General features: G+C 47.2%; 1 protein-coding gene across 1 annotated transcript; it reads right to left on the minus strand.

Annotated features, from left to right (window-relative positions):
- Positions 1 to 4,838: 4,838 nt before the first annotated feature.
- On the minus strand, positions 4,839 to 6,080 carry LOC106844479 (actin-like protein 9). Its single transcript, XM_014861931.3, is given in 5 exon segments — positions 4,839 to 5,526; positions 5,528 to 5,696; positions 5,699 to 5,722; positions 5,725 to 5,858; positions 5,860 to 6,080. Coding segments are annotated over 5 exon segments (1,236 nt in total).
- Positions 6,081 to 16,072: the final 9,992 nt, after the last annotated feature.

Raw genomic sequence — 16,072 nt, forward strand, 5'->3', positions numbered from 1 at the left:
GAAAGAGAGATTTATTTTAAGGAATTGACTCACACAATCGTGGAGGCTGACAAGTCTGAAATTTGCAGGGTAGTCCTGCATGCTGGAGACCCAGCAAGAGTTGCAGTTTGGGTCTGAGGCAGTCTGCTGGCAGAATTCCTTCTTCCTTGGAGGGAGTCAGTCTCTGTTTCTTAAGGCTTTCAACTGATTAGATGAGGCCCACACACATAATGGAGGGCAATCGTTTTACTCAAAGTCTACTGATTTAAAACTAAGTCCTAACTAAAAAATACTTTCACAGCAACATATAGACTGGTGTTTGACAAACATCTGGGCACCACAGCCTAGCCAAGTTGACACATAAAATTAGCCATCACCAGTCCACCCATTGTCACCTTGGCTGGCAGATACCTTAAACCATACTTAATCTTCAAATAAAGTCAACAACAAGAGCCAGCCCTGATAGCCTAGTGGTTAAAGTTGTGCATGCTCCACTTTGGCTGCCTGGGTTCGTTTCCTGGGTGTGGAACCACACCTCTCGTCTGTCAGTAGCTGTGCTGTGGCCGTGGCTCACATAGAAGAAATAGATGGAATTATAACTAGGCTATACAACCAGGTACTGGGGAGGAAAAGAGAGAGGAAGATTGGCAACTGATGTTAGCTCAGGACAAATCTATCCCAGCCAAAAAAAAAAAAAAAACTCTCAAAAAGGACAAAAACAAGATCATGTTTTTCTCACCTAATATGATAAAACCATCTGTGTGCAACCAAAAATGGACTTATGCTTTTCCCTGGAAGAGGAGATAAAGTTCTTGAGTGATATTTACTCTTCTCCTTCATGTCTGGTAAGTTCAATACTATGATATAAGGTCAATCATCTTACCTTCCATGATATGGGGATAAGACAGGGAAGAAACCAAAGATATTTGCTTACTCTACGTAGACACAAATATGTGTATATATCCATGCGCTATGTATGCACACACATGCACAAACATATTCATAACACAACAAGGAAGAAATGGTCACGGCAATTACAGTCCTCGTTTCTGTAACCGGTCACATGGTTGTAGCTGGTGATTGTAACAACCTTCAGAACCACGCTTGGTACCAAAATCTGTCTTCGTCTGCTGGGGCTGCCAGAACAAAACACCACAGACTAAGTGGCTTAAACAGCAGACATGTATTTTCTCACAATTCTGGAGGCTGGAAGTCCAAGATCAAGGCATCAGCATGGTTGAAGTCTTCAGAGCCCTCTCTCCTCGGCTTGCAGATGGCTGTCCTCTCACTGTGTCCTCACATGGTCTTCCCTCTGTCTGTGTTGTCTCTGCCATAACCTCCCCTTTTTATAAGGACACCAGTCATATTGGGTTAGTGCCCACCCTAATTATTTCATCTTAAATTAGTCACCTCTGTAAAGACGCGATCTCCAGATGCAGCCACATTCTGAGGTCCTGGGCAGTTGGACTCTATCATGTGAATTTTGGGGAGACACAATGTAGCCTGTAACAGCACATTTGAGGAAGAGAAGGCTGACTGCTGTGGCTGGGGTGAAGGGGGTAGAAAGGAAAGCCAAGGAGTTTGTAGATATTGGCAGAGGATTTAGGGCTGTCATAAGAATTTGGGTTTTGTTTTACACGTGATGGAAATCCACCAGAGTGTTCTGAACTATGTTTTGTAAAAACCCTCTGCAAGGGGTCTTATGGAGGGCAAGAGGGGTGACTAGGACACCGGGGAGGAGGCCCCCACAATCTTCCAGGTGAGCAGTGAAGGGTCCTGGGCTGGGCAGGAAGGATGGAGTGATGGGGGTGGTTTGGGGGTGTTAGAAGAAAAGGACTTGGGGGTCAGTGTGTAAACAGACACCAACCAGTTGGAAGTCGATGGTAGAAATGTGTCTAGAAAAGGGACATGACCCACCACGTTCTCCTGTCAGACCCACTAGGAAGGATCTGGTAGTCAGAGACCCCATTTCTCGGTTTCCTTAGATTTCAGTACAGTGCTGGGCACATAGTGGATGGTCAATGACTGTTCATGGAATGAATGCATGAATGACTTAAAACCAGACGTGGAAGAATTTGGGGATGGTGGGCTTGGGAGAGATTAGACTCCCAGGGTGTGTGTGGAAATGGTGGTGGTGGTGGGGGGTATCAGGATTTCTGGTGCTCTGGCTGCTCCAGGTGGGGGGTGGCAGGCAGAGTGTGTGGACAGAAGTTTACCTATGACTCCTTGGAGCAGGTGAGATTTCCAACAAAAGACTTGAGGCAGTGAGCTCCCCATCTCTGAGAGTGTGCAAATGGGAGGGGTACATTTATGGAGGGTTGTAGAGGAAATTTCTGTGGTAGAAAAGGTTTGGAGCTGGGGAAACCTTAGTCTGGTCTAAATGAGATTCCTTTGGGTTTCCCAGCAGCCCAAGGGTGGCAGGGGTTTCTGCAGCCTGTCCCACATCCCTTCTGTGGGTGTGTGGCTGGCGGAGCCCTGAGGACACCGTGTGGGTTGGGTCTCACTTGAGCTCTGGGATGCAGTCCTCATGGTTCTAAATTCCAGGCAGCCCTCAGCCCATGAGCTTGGAGGTGCTGCCCCCTGGTGGGAACAATAAGCAGTTCTTCCTCACTGCCGCACTTGGGGGTTCTTGTGGATTCTACAGGTTGAGGCTGCCTGTGTGTGGGCGTAGGGTTGGTGAAGCAAGGGTGGTCCAACATGCCTGTTTGTGATCTGGGGATCTTGTTCTGTCTGCAGAGCATCTACTGGCCCAGGATGAGGCTGGAGCCACTGCCCAGTCCCCAGGGCACAGTGGGAGAGGGAGGGTGGGGATAACCAGACCCTCACCCACCCCCATTGCCTGATGGCAGATGCCGGGATGGGTCGGGTGGGCTCAGTGCTCCACAAATAAATGAATTTCTGCTCTGGAATATTCCTGCTTAAGAACGAAGCTGACAGGTGAGTCAGAGACACACAGAAAGACTCAGGGAGAGGTAGAGACAGAGAGAGCCTGTGAGAGATGCTCGATAAACATTGACTGGTTGAAGCAATGAAAGGATAAATGATTTCCTGGACTGAAGGAGGAGAGGACCCAGCGTTCACATGGATAACCTCTAGCAGCTTGTGCTTATTTTATTGATAAACTGGGAGGGCGTGTCCTGGATAAACATGTCTAGGCTGCCGGCTGGGGGTCCTGATGTTCACTGGGCTGGATGACAGCATGAATGCAGAGGGTCCTGCCTCCAGCAGGGGCACAGGGTGGGTGAGGACGAGGGCAGAAGGAGGAGGGAGGACCCAGGGTAACCTGGGGGGAGGAGAACCAACTTCCCTGTGCTGAGAGGCTGGACTCCCACTCCAGGCCCCTGCAGAGACAGGGTGGGGCGGGAGACACGCCATAGGGCAACCTCAGGGCAGGTCCCAGGGATGGTGTTACAGGAGTACACTGAGAGAGGTCTGGGGAGACGGCATGAACGACTAGTGGAACGGAGGGAGATGGGGGTGGACAGCTGGGTCACAGTGCGCTGGGCAGCCCTTGGGAACGTCACTGCCCATTCATGTCTCAACCAGTGGGATGGGGCCTGGGGGTGAGTTCCCAGGAGTCCGAAAACCCAAGGTTGGGTTGGGGTGTCCTGGGGGTTCATCATGGGGCAACTCTGGGAGAGTGCCTTTGGGGAGGGAGTTAGGGGGTCAGAACACAGGGGAGGGACCTAGGGCATCAGTGGGGTCATCATGGGATGGTCCTTGAACCCAGAGCCTTCCTGGGAGGACTCCAGGGGCTGAGGACTGGGGTCAGGAGGTGCAGTGTGAGAGAGACCGTGCGAGAGTATTTCCAGGGGGATGCAGAGTAAGGGGGTGGGCTGAGAGTGGTGGGGGCCATCCTGGGGGTTTGGGGTTTCAAAGCATGGTGTTCTTTTGGGGTACGGATGGGGGATGGGTTGTGGGAGCACTTGGATAGAAGGAAGGAGTCTGGGGAGCAAATCATGTGGGGAGGGCAGAGTTCAGGGGAGGAGGGGCAACTTGGGGCATGGGCTTTGGACACTGGGGGGTCCTTTAGCGGGCCATTGTTGGGGAAACCCCTGAGGGTCAGAACTTGGATCTTTGTGGTGGATGTGGGGGCTTGGAACTTGTGGGGAGGATTCTGGGGTGCTCAGCACATCAGGGTGCAGGAGAACTTTGGATAAACAGATGGGAAAACCAGTGAGGTGGTGGATTTGGGGGGCTCAGAACCAGGGATGTCTTGGCAATTGGATCTTGGGGGTATTTTTGCAGGGATTAGAAATTGGGGCAGATTATGAGGGTGCACCTAGGGGTCGGAACACTCATGGAAAGATTCTGGGGTGGGGATGGAGTGCCCGGTGCAGTTTCTTTGGAGAGGAGAGCGTTGTGGGGTTGGTTGAGGGTCCTTGAGGGATATAGCAAGAGGATGAATTGGGGGGTCTGAGAACCCAGGGGAATCTTGGGGGCCTATATCAAGAGCAATAGATCATGGAGGTGGGGCTGAGAGGTCAGAATCTGGGGACGTCTTGGAGGTGGGCATGGTTGAGTCCCCACCATGAGAGTGCCCTGGGGAACACACATCATGGGAGATGGTTTGACAGGGTGAGGACGTGGTGACATGTTGGGTGTTGATGATGGACGAGGGTTTAGGGAGTCATAAGAACTGTGGTGTGTCTGGGGACGGATCACAGGAGGTGAGTTAGGGCAGAACCAGGGATGCCCTGGGAGGTAGGTCTCCTTGGGGTGGGTCTGTGGGGTCAGAAAAAGGTGAGTCTGGGTGGGTCCAGGAGTGGACCACTCCAGCGCTGAGGGAAGGCAGGACAGAGCCCACTGGGTACCGGAAGCTTTACTACCCACAACACTCCCCCAACCGCTGCTCGGCATCAGTAGCATTTGCGGTACACGATGTGGGGCCCCTGCTCCTTGTACTCCTCCCGCAGGACCCAGCAGGACTGGAAGGCACACAACGAGGCCAGGATGGAGCCCCCGATCCACACCGAGAAGTTCCTGCTGGGCTGGGCCTTCACCACCACGTGGGCCTCACGGGGCAGACTGTGCAACAGCTTGGCATGGAAGCGACCCTCGAACCCTGCGAAAAGCGAGGCCTCCCTGCAAAGCAGCACTTTCTTGTGCATGTCCCTTAAACCTCCAGAGCCACCTTGGGAAGATTTGTGTGGCCACGGTGGGGACACTCATGGCAACAGCCCTGGGATCACAGTGGGGCTGGACAGCAGCTCCGGGCACTGGAACAGCTCCTTGCCCCGCGTGACCGTCCACCCATCGGGCAGCTTCAGGGTCTGCTGGTGTTCCTGCTCCGGCCGGGCCTGCTCCTTGAGCAAGTCGGCAGCCACGTAGCAGTAGCGACGCTTAATGTTCTCCACCGTGTCCAGGTCCTGCTGCCCCAGCGGCAAGCCAGAGCCCAGCAGCATCTCCGCCAGGAAGGTGGTCAAGTGGGTGCCCACCAGGTCCAGGCGCTCTGCGGCGTGGGGCAGGTTGAAGTCCTGGAAGACGGGTACCATGTAGGTGACCCCGTGGCCCATGTCCACCACCAGCCCGCTGACGTGCCCTTGTATAGATGGACAGCACTGAATGGGAAGCCACGTACATGGTGGCGGAGTAGAGTGACTCGAAGGCCACCTCCACCATCTTCTCACCATTGGTGGTGGGGCTGAAGGGCGGGTCGGGGAAGAGCAGCGGCTGGTCCTGGGTGAGCATACGAAGGTCGCACTCCAGCATGTGGTCCAGATGAGCTCTGCTAGGTTCCAGCCACGGTGATGCCATTCCACGTGTGCTGCACCAGTGTCAGCTCCGGGCTCATGTGGGTGGCCTCGCTGATGAACATCTCTAGTACCAGCTGCCCTGTGGGGGTCAGCTTCTGGGACTGGCAACCCATAGTGGTGACCAGTCTAGGTGGGCTGGGCCTGCCCCACAAAACCCACCCTACAGGTGCCTGTTCCCATGTTGGTGACCACTGCTCTAATCTTTGGTGGCAACCTGTCACTCACCATGCTTGGGGGGGTCCTGCCTCAGGGTCTGTTCTCCAAGATTGAGCCAGGGTTCAGGCCAGGCCTGGTCGCCTCTGGGGAAGACTGGGGCTCCAAGGGGTTGGAGTGATTTGCATCCATGGCTCTAGGTCACCAGGTGGGCGGCTTGGCAAAGCTGACCACTTTCCTCTGGGGTGCAGGGTTGTGGGGAGAAAAGCTGAGGCTGGACCAGTGGCCGGCACAGGCAGAGAGGGAGGGGGGCGGACCGGTGGTCTATGACATCACCCTGCCCTATGCCCCCTTTAGAAGACATCACAATTAAGGGTGGGGGTGGGGCCCCTCCCAGCCCCTCCCAGCCCCTCCCAGCCCCTCCCAGTCCCTCTCTGGCCCAGAAGGCTTCCGGGATATTCACATATTCTGAATCGCCCCCAAGTGCCAAAGTTGGGGAAGGAGGAGGATAACATGTTCCCGAGGAGGGACCTCTGACCCAGCTGCCTGGTCCAGAGCCCAGTAAGACCCAGGAGTCCTTGTCTTGGTGCCTTGTCTTAAAGTTATGTACAGTGTGGGATGGGAGAGCTGGCTACAGGCCTCCTTAGAACATTAAAATATTAATCCTTAGAATATTCATCAGAAGGTGATCAGCTGGTGTGGCTTAGAAATATACTAAGTAAGAGCATCTTATCCATCACTTTCAAAGTCGGTTTTCAATTTTCCTTTTTAATTCTAGAAAGGCTGAAATACACAACATGAGAAAGTGAAGCCACCCATAATCTCACCTCTTAAAACTTACATAAAGCAAAGAAGTAAGGACTCTGCCTCTGACCTTCCGAGGCCCCTGCTCAAAGGAGACCTGATTAACGCTTTGGTGCACAGCCTTTCTGTTTTCCAATATTTTTGCCTAGAGAATAAGAATAAGCATTTTGCCTGCAATGGTTTTCTCCCTCATGTTTAAAAAAAATAGCTATGGTGACAATGTAATCAGATATATTTTTTTAATTATCTTTTGGAGGGCTTACTGAAATCACACTTTAAAAAAAAATTAAAGAAAAGCTTAATTGTGGTAAAATAAACATGAAATTTACCATCTTAGCCACTTATAAGTGTACTGTCCAGTAATGTTAAGCACATTCACATTGCTGTGCACCCAAGCACTGAAATATTTCATTTCATGAAACTGAAAAAGCTATTAAACAACGACTCCTCCCAGCCCTGGCACTCAGGCCCCTACTTTCTGTCTCTATGAATTTGACTCCTCTGGGGGCCTCCCGTAAGTGGAATCACACAGTATTTGTCTTTTAGTGACCGGCTTATTTCACTGAGCATGACGTCCTCCAGGTTCATCCATGTTGTAGAGTGCGTCAGAATTTCCTTCCTTTTTAAGGCTGATTAATATTCCACTATAAGTAAATACCACTTTGTGTTAACCCATTCACCCATCAATGGAAACTAATGTTGCTTCCATCTCTTGGCTATTGTGAGTAATGCTGCTATGAACATGGGTGTACAAATGTCTCTTTGGGACCCTGCTCTCAATTCTCTTGGGTGTGTACCCAGGAGTAGAATTGCTGGACGGTATGCTACTCTTATTTCTAATTTTTGGGGGGCCCATCATACTGCTTTCCATAGTGGCAACACCATTTTACATTCCCACCAGCCATGTAGAGGGTTTCACTTACTCCATGTCTTCATCAAACTTGTTATTTTCTGGTTTTTGAAAAAGTTATAGCTATCCTAGTGATTATGAGATTGTAATAGAGCTTTGAGCATCAGCATGTTAAAAGGACATGTTTAGCTCAGATGGCCTATTCCAGAAAGAACTGAATAGACTGAGTTCAGTTCCCACCCATTGGTGCCGATAGTGATACAGCTGTGTGTGGGTGGGGAAGTGTCTCCCATCACTCCGCCTTACTGAACACATCTGCAGGATGGACCTTTGACTCCTTAAAGGAGTATTTTTGTGAATTTAGATCACAGCCACTTAAGATAATAATACACATATTTTCCCCTTTAAAGACTCCTCATGGCAAGTGAAAGGGGTGTTCGATGACAGCGTGGAATGGGGCATCTTTATGACTTAGAAATGGGTACCACGTCCATTTTTTCTGATGGGGAAATAGAGGCTCAGAGAGGAGAAGTGACTTGCCCAAAGTCACACAGCTGGAATGGGGCGGGAGCGGGATTTGAACCCAGATCTCTGAGATACTGCAGTGCCTGACTGTGGGTCTGGGAAACTGTGAGGTCTAAGATCCATCCCAAACAGTGGAAGTTCAGGCTGGGGCCCCCTGAGCCTCAGTTTCCTCTTGGGTAGAAAGGGGGTATTGTGTCTGGCATGTAACAGACGCTAGATTATGTGATATCACAGTGCACAGGGCAGAGAGCATCATGACTAGAGACAGCAATGTGACGATGTGGTTAAGACCACAGATTTGGAGCCAGCTGCTGTGGCTTAAACCCCGGCTCCTCCACTTAATAGTTGAGACAAACGACTACCCTCTCTGTGCCTCAGTTTCCCCATTAGCAAACAGTAAATAATAATAGTACTGACTTCAAAGGGCAGTTATTTATGAAGGGGTCGGTCCATGGATGGCACATAGTAAGTGTAATATGAAGGTTTGTTACATAGCTTACAAGTAGTGTGGTCTGTGCGTTGTGGGGTGGGGGGCATGTGTGTGAGCTAATGATAACTGGAAACATCCAAGTAATAGCTTTGAACTGGAATTAGGGATTTAAATAGGCATTTCTGTTGAGAGGGCATTTCTTGGGCACACATCAACTACAGGGTTGAGTTATTTTATTTCTAAAATACTATTTTTAACTTCAAAAATTTTAAATGACAAAGTATTTCAGGCTTACAAAGATTACACACACACACACAGAGCATCAAAAATACAGAATAAATCACAGCAGACAAGATATGGAAGCAACCTAAGCATCTGTCGACAGATGGATAAAGAAGATGTGGCATGTATGCAGTGGAATATTACTCAGCCATGAAAAATAAGGGGCATTTGCAACAACATGGATGAAACTTTAGGGACTTATGCTAAGTGAAATAAGTCAGACAAGACAAATCCAGTGGGATCTCACTTATATGTGGAATCTAAAAAAGCTGAACTCCTAGACACAGAGAGTAGAATGGTGGTTACCAGGGACTGGGGGTGGGAGAAATGGGGAGATGTTGGTCAAAGGGTACAAACTTGCAGTTAGAAGGTGAACAAGTTCTGGGGACCTCAGGCACAGCATGGTGACTATAGTTAGCACTCCTGTATTGTATACTTGAAAGTTGCTAAGAGAGTAAATCTTAAATTTTCTCACCACAGAAAAGAAACCTGTGACATGGAGGAGGCATTGGCTGGCGCTATGGTGGTCATCATTTTGCAATATATCAGTGCACCAGTTCAACACATTGTACACCTTAAACTTACATAGCATTTTATGTCAATTATATCTCAATAAAGCTGGAAAAACACAGAATAAAAAGCCATGAGTAATACAGCATTGCTATTCGTCCTTGAAGGTTTAAGGCAAGAACGCTCAAGTAATCAGGGGTCGATTCTCTTAATTTACTGCGGTAGTTATGTTCTGTAATGTCACCATGAGCGCTGAATTATTGCTTCTCGGGGCAACGCAGGGTTAGGACGCTGTAAGCCTTCAGTTACAATGTTTTCATCAACCAATCAGTATATAATTTTGTGTTATGTGTGTTTCTGCTTAAAAACACCTCATTTAATATGTTTTACTGATCCTTTAACGTTGAAATCAGAGCCTACAGCTCATTCCGGAATGAAGCTTATCTAACACGTGCATTTTCTCTGTAAGTCACATCACAGCCTCCTTGAGCTTAAGAGCATTAGACGGCATTTGAGCACTATGCCTGGGAGCCAATTCAAACAGTGAAACCACCAACAGAAAGCACAAAAGTGTGAAACACACAGCACTAAATAGACCGTGAAGATGGCACGTTCATGGTGTGAGAGCTGAAACCAGGAGGTGGAAAGTTGCCTAGTTTGACATCAGCCGGGAAGCAGCATGCGGGTAATTCAAATTGTTCGTGGCTCTATGCATGTCTGTGAATGACCTAGGAAGTCCCACCAGAATTGGTTTTGGGACTGCAAGTAAATTTTAGCAAGTCGATGAATTCTCCAATATAGGCTTTGCGAATAGTGACGATCAACTGTACACACGCACACACACACACACACACACACACACACACACAGAGGGAATCTCAACCGCCTGTGTGTATCCACAACCCAAGATGAGTGACAAAAACATCATGGACATCTGGGAGCCCTCTGTGGAGCCCTCCCAGAGAGAATTGTGCCGCTGAGTTTGGGGTGTTTTTACACGGGGCCATGCCAGGTTTTCTGGGACACGGCACCTACAAGCACTGCTGAAAGGAGCAGTTCCATCCATTCTTTAGTTTGGAGGCTCCCACTCCCCAGAGATGCTGATCCACTTGACCTGGGGTGTGGCTTGAGCACCCTATTTTTAAAAGCTCACAGGTCAGTCTACCGTGTATTTGGTGCTGAGAACCGCAGATTCCTTGAGCAGTCTTGCGATCAGCCCTGGAGAGCACACAGGAATGTTGTGTTAACCATGTCTTTTTATTCTGTCTTTTCGATGCTTTGACATCTTGGGGACTTGCTTGGGGAGACTGCCCCTCCCAGGGCTAGCTAATTCCTAGAGACAGCAAGCAGTTTGCCTGTGAGTGCGCCTTTCATGTGCAAACCAACCAATCCAGAGCCCACAGCCCAACCATCTCCTTCACGGAGCTCTTATCCTCAGGGCCACTGTCCACCTCCTCAGTCACCCCAGGGCCGGGTACCAGACAACCAGGGACAGCCCCTGTGCCCCAGAGCCTGTGAAAATTGTGCAAACTAGCAATCCTAAGCCTGCTTACCCTGCCTCTCCCACTGTTTCCTGAGGGGACCACAATAAAGGCTGTTGCCCACATTTTCCCCTCTCTCTCTCTGCCTCTGATGGACCCTGGTGTGTCCTCATGTGGCCCCCGTGACATGGTGTGGCTCCTCCTCTTGGGAACTGTGAGAAAAAAACTGTCTTTTTGATGGCCATCTTCTCCTGACCTGTTGGCCTCACCATCCCTGGATAATAATGACCCTATATTTTAAAACCGACCTCTCCTCTCATTCTTCTTAGTGGGAACTCTCAGTGCTGTTCGATGGTCTGGCATTTTTCAGCCATCCATGCAAATACTCCCTTCTCCATTCTGGTGGTTAATGAAGAACTGAGCATAATTGTTTTCTCCTGCTCTGCTGGGACAAATCTTAGATGTAGGGCACATGATTCCCACTGCAATTAATTTTCTCTGCAGTTGAAAGGGAAAGCTGAAAGAGGCTTCCCCTGCACCCTCTGTCTCTTGACAATTAACTCATCAATTCTTGGGTCAAGAGTGCTGGTGGGCTAACCAGAGGGTGACACACTCCAGGGAGGCATCATCAGGAGTCATTGTGAGATGTGGAGAGATGGTGGGTCTGATCACAGCCCTGGCTCAGTGGCCTTCGGAGCGAGGTGGGGAAAGAACCAGCAGAAGACAGGTGTCTCTCACCTTTGTCTTGTGCAAACAGGACGCATAGCACTGTGCAACGTTAGGGCCTGTTTTTCCAGCCTGCATAGCAGATATCTGGATATTTTGCATCATCTTTCCACCTTCAGTTTACAGCAGTGTGTGTTTTTGGCGAGGCAGGCTCTTCAGATATGATGGAACCAGTTCCGCACCCGCGTGTGTCCTCGCACAGACATGTATGCAAGTGTTGATGGTATCAGCAGGTGAGCTTTGGGCAGGTGTATTGGTGAGAGACTATCTCTTTTCTTTTTGGAATCCCAGACTCTCCATATTTATGTAAATCTCCTCTCAAAACTTTCAAATGCACCAAGTTTTCTATCAGTTTAGTTTTCTTGAGGAAATCTCAATGGGAGCCTTCTGATCTGCTACCAGCTGAACGAGCTGACAGCCATGATCCTAGGATCTCCCTTTGCCATCATCCCAGGGATTCCATTTGTGTTTGAGTCCTGTGCTTCCCAGGATCTATATTTTCTCTTTAGGTGTACACTCCATTTAGGTGGCACTCATGCTCCCAGGGAAAGAGTTGATGGAGGCAGACTTTTTGAAAATTCCATCAGGTCTAAAAATGTCTTTATTCTATTCTCATACTTAAATGGTTATTTGACCAGCTGTAGAGTCCCAGGTTGGAATTAATTTTCCCTGGGCAGTTTGAAGAGAGCACTCCATTCCTTCCAGTATTTGGCATTCTTGGTGAAAAGATCAAGGGCATTCTCATTTTTGAGTATTGTATGAAAACTTTTTTATCTCTCTGGAAGCTTATAGGATTCTTTTTGTTTATTCTGCTGAGCAATATTCAACCTTGAAGTTCACAGCTTCCGTTCTGGAAAACTTCCTTGCACTTTGAAGTTTTCTGTTTTTTTCTCTCTTATTTCTATGCTTCTGAAATGCCTACTGTTTTTATGTTGGGCCGTCTGGGTTGATTCTCTGATCTATTTATCACCTCTCCTATTTTTCTCTTTGCTCTTTTGTGATGTTTTCCTAAAATTTATATTTCAACCCTTCTGGTGAGTTTTTCATTTCTCTTATCATTAAAAAAGTCTAACATATCTTTTTGTGATTTAAATGAAAGAAAAAATGTTTTGTGTCATGGATTTCATCATTGTAGTTATATCTCTGAGTTCTATTCAGTTCTATCTCTGATATTACTAAGAGTTTCTTTTAAATTTCTTCTTCACTCAGAGTCTGTTTCCTCCAAAATGCTTTTATTTTCAAAATGACTGTTGTGGTCTCTGTCCCTTGTATGAGACATTTTGTGGTTAATTGGGTAAAAAATTGATTGTAAACTCTGTGCACATGTGTTTGCCTGTTTACTTTGGTTTCTGCTTAGGGTGACCTGGCTGGGCTGTTTCCTTGGGTTTCCTTAGTGGTAGAATTTTTTTTTCTTTTTTTGGACTAGTTGATTCCCAAAGAAGAATCTCTCATACAGAAGCCAGTCCCTCAGGCAGCCCCTCAAAATGCTAGAATATTGGGTGTGGGGTCCAGTGCTCTCCTTCCTTCCACAGGAAGAAGCAGAGAGCTGGGATCTTCCTCTTCACTGTGTGGTGCTGTGGTGGGGGAGGGATTATGGCGAGATGGTGCCGTGTATTTTCCTACTGGCTTTGATGCAGCTGGTCTCATGCTCAATGGGGCTGCAGGAGCCTCTCAACTGGTCTCTGGATTTCACAAAGGCAATTGATCCATGTATTGTTGAATCACTATGTCCATGTGGGGAAAAAGTCTAGAGCTCCCCATTCTACCATTTTGTTGACATTAATCTCTTCCTATAAGGTCATAAGTCATATTGGATTAAAACCCACTCTAAGGACCTCATTTTAACTTAATGACCTCTTTAAAGACCCTATCTCTAAATAGAGTCATGTTCTGAGGTGCTGGGGGCTTAGGATTTCAACATATGAATCTTGAGGGAATGTAATCCAGCCTACAACAATGCTACAACATGGGTGAACTTCTAAAACATTAGGATAGGTAAACGAATCCAGACACAAGAGGTCACATATTGTATGATTCTGTTTATATGAAGTACCCAGAATAGGTAAATCTGTGGATACAGACAGCAGATTGGTGGCTTCCAGAGGCTGGGGGATGGGTAATTGGGGGGGGGGGGTGGTGCTGCTCAATGAGTGTGAATTCTCCTTTGGGGTGATGGAAATGTCCTGGAACTAGACAAAGGTGACAATTGCTCAACTTTGTGAATATACTAAATGCCACAGAGTTGTACACTTTACAATGGTTAATTTTATGTTATGTGAATTCCACATGTCGCAAGAATTTGTGAATTTGATGTTGTGTGAAAGTGTGTATATTTGCATGTGTATGTGCACATAAACCAGTAAAGCCCATGTGGCAAAAGAGTGACAATTAGTTAAGGGTACACGGTGGTTCCTTCAACTTTTCTGCAGGTTAAAAATTTTTCAAGTAAAAAGTTAGAAAACCTGAGAAAAGACTTGGTGTTATTTTTTTTCAGCATTTCCATTGTTTTAGGCTTATGTCTTCCAAAGGCATGAGGTGATGACTTGTCAGCATAAAAGAGGAAATTAAGTCAATTCTATAAAAACAACTTAAAGTGAGTGATTAAAGAAAAACATGTTTATTCCACAGAGTATCTCTATCTCCCTGTTTAAACTTTTCCCAGTAGAATGCAAAGTCTCTTGGTATTAATACCCAAACTTCATAAATGTGTGTGTTTCTCAATGTTTTCTGGCCCATGGTTACACAGGAAAAGTTGATATTGACATCAAGGGAAATACAAGATTTTAAGCAAAACAGTCTATCCAAAGTGTCCCAAGTGATAACAAAGGAGAGTGTGTCTCAAATATTGCTGGTGCTGAGAAGTGATCCCAACGTCACACTGGATGTGAGTCATTCTCTGCTGTCGCATGCTGGTCCTGAACTTGTTTCCTCAGGAACTTTCTACATCTTGGCAAAAGCAAAGGTTAATGTTGTGCAATGAGTCCCCCCAAAGTTTAGAGAGTGAAGAATATCTTAGAAAAGGAAGCAATGGAAGAGAAATATGACTTCATACCAAGCAAACTGTTAACAATTCTGGTCATTTTACAGTTAACAGGAAGCAATATTTTAAGGATTTAGATCCTAATATGATAGTTTGTTACTGATACATAAGCCTTTCACTGGTTTTAGCTATATTTCAGGAAATTGGTTGAGAGTTTAGAGGTTATGTAACATACAACTCTTCCTATGTAAAATAATGGGATATTGGACTCCAACTGACAGTTTTGTGTGCATCCCCTTTTCGGGAATGGACAACTGACATTCAGCAGGAGATACATCTTGAGAAAATGTTAGTGTGGATGGCACATGGAAATGGCCAAAAATATGAAGGTTGTATGCAAAGGATTAATAGTTGAGGAACTCATCTAGACTACTAACAATTTCTTTGCCATCTTTTTCGCTTCCCCTATTCTTTAGAACAACATGGCTCAACCACAAATAATTTTAATCATGGCTTGTTCCAATACATTTATACACTCTTCCATCTACCCATTCGCCCACCCATTCATCCATCCATCCACCCACCCACCCATCCATCCATCCATCCATCCATCCACACATCCACCTGTCTTTGATACAAGTCAACATGCTAGGTGTTGAAGATCCAAGACTCATTGCCCACTTCTAAATATATTGATTTCTCCTTACAAATTCCTGTATGTTCCAGCCCTCCCTGTTCAATAAACATCGATGTGTCTATGTGCCTTGGGTACCAGTTTTATAGAAATGAATAATAGCAGGACTGTTGCTGTCCAAGAACTCATGGTCTATAGTAGTCTTACTCAAAATGTGGTCCATGAACTCTTATTGGCCATTGATGAGAAAAGGACCTTGAAACAGACTGTAAAGCACCAGCATCACTAAGCTTTAGTTTAACTGACATTTCCTCCAGGACAAGACATTCTCAATGAAGGAAGCCATGTGTGGAATAACTTTCTGGTGCAAGCTCCTTATCTCCATGCAGATTGTCACAGCTGATTTGAGTACTGGTCTAGAATCTTCTTGGAAAGAAGATCTTGTGACAAATTTCAATGCCAATTTGTCAGGTCTGGCTGTATGGTGTGCTGAGCTGAGAAGCTCCATCCAAGCTCAGAGGCAGAAAGCAATGAAATCAATTCCTAATGTCTGCCATGGGCTTGGGAGTGGAGAGTAGTAGCATGGTACAAGGAATTTGCTGATAGTTACCACTATATATCACGTCCTTAACACGTCACTTATTCCTGCTTCTCTCTTGGTTACACCTTGCTGCCAGCTGTCTGACTCAGCTTTGGTTTGAGCAGCACTCTTGGTAATTCACTCTGCCTTGACCTTGCCTGTTGCTTCCTGACATGGGCATCTCTGTTGAGGGTAGCTTGGCTTTCTTGTCTCTGCTCTTTCCCCTGGCTCTGGTCATGGGCACACAATAATCTCATGGGTACTACAACCATCTGTCTCTAGACCACTGCATCTCCTGGGTCTTAGAGGGCCCTCAAGAATAGAGTTTAGAGGAAGACACATCTCAACCCAGGGAAGCTGCCACCTAGCTGCTCCATAACTG

The sequence above is a fragment of the Equus asinus genome, chromosome 20 (genome assembly GCF_041296235.1).
Source record: "Equus asinus isolate D_3611 breed Donkey chromosome 20, EquAss-T2T_v2, whole genome shotgun sequence".
Classification (NCBI taxonomy): domain Eukaryota; kingdom Metazoa; phylum Chordata; class Mammalia; order Perissodactyla; family Equidae; genus Equus; species Equus asinus.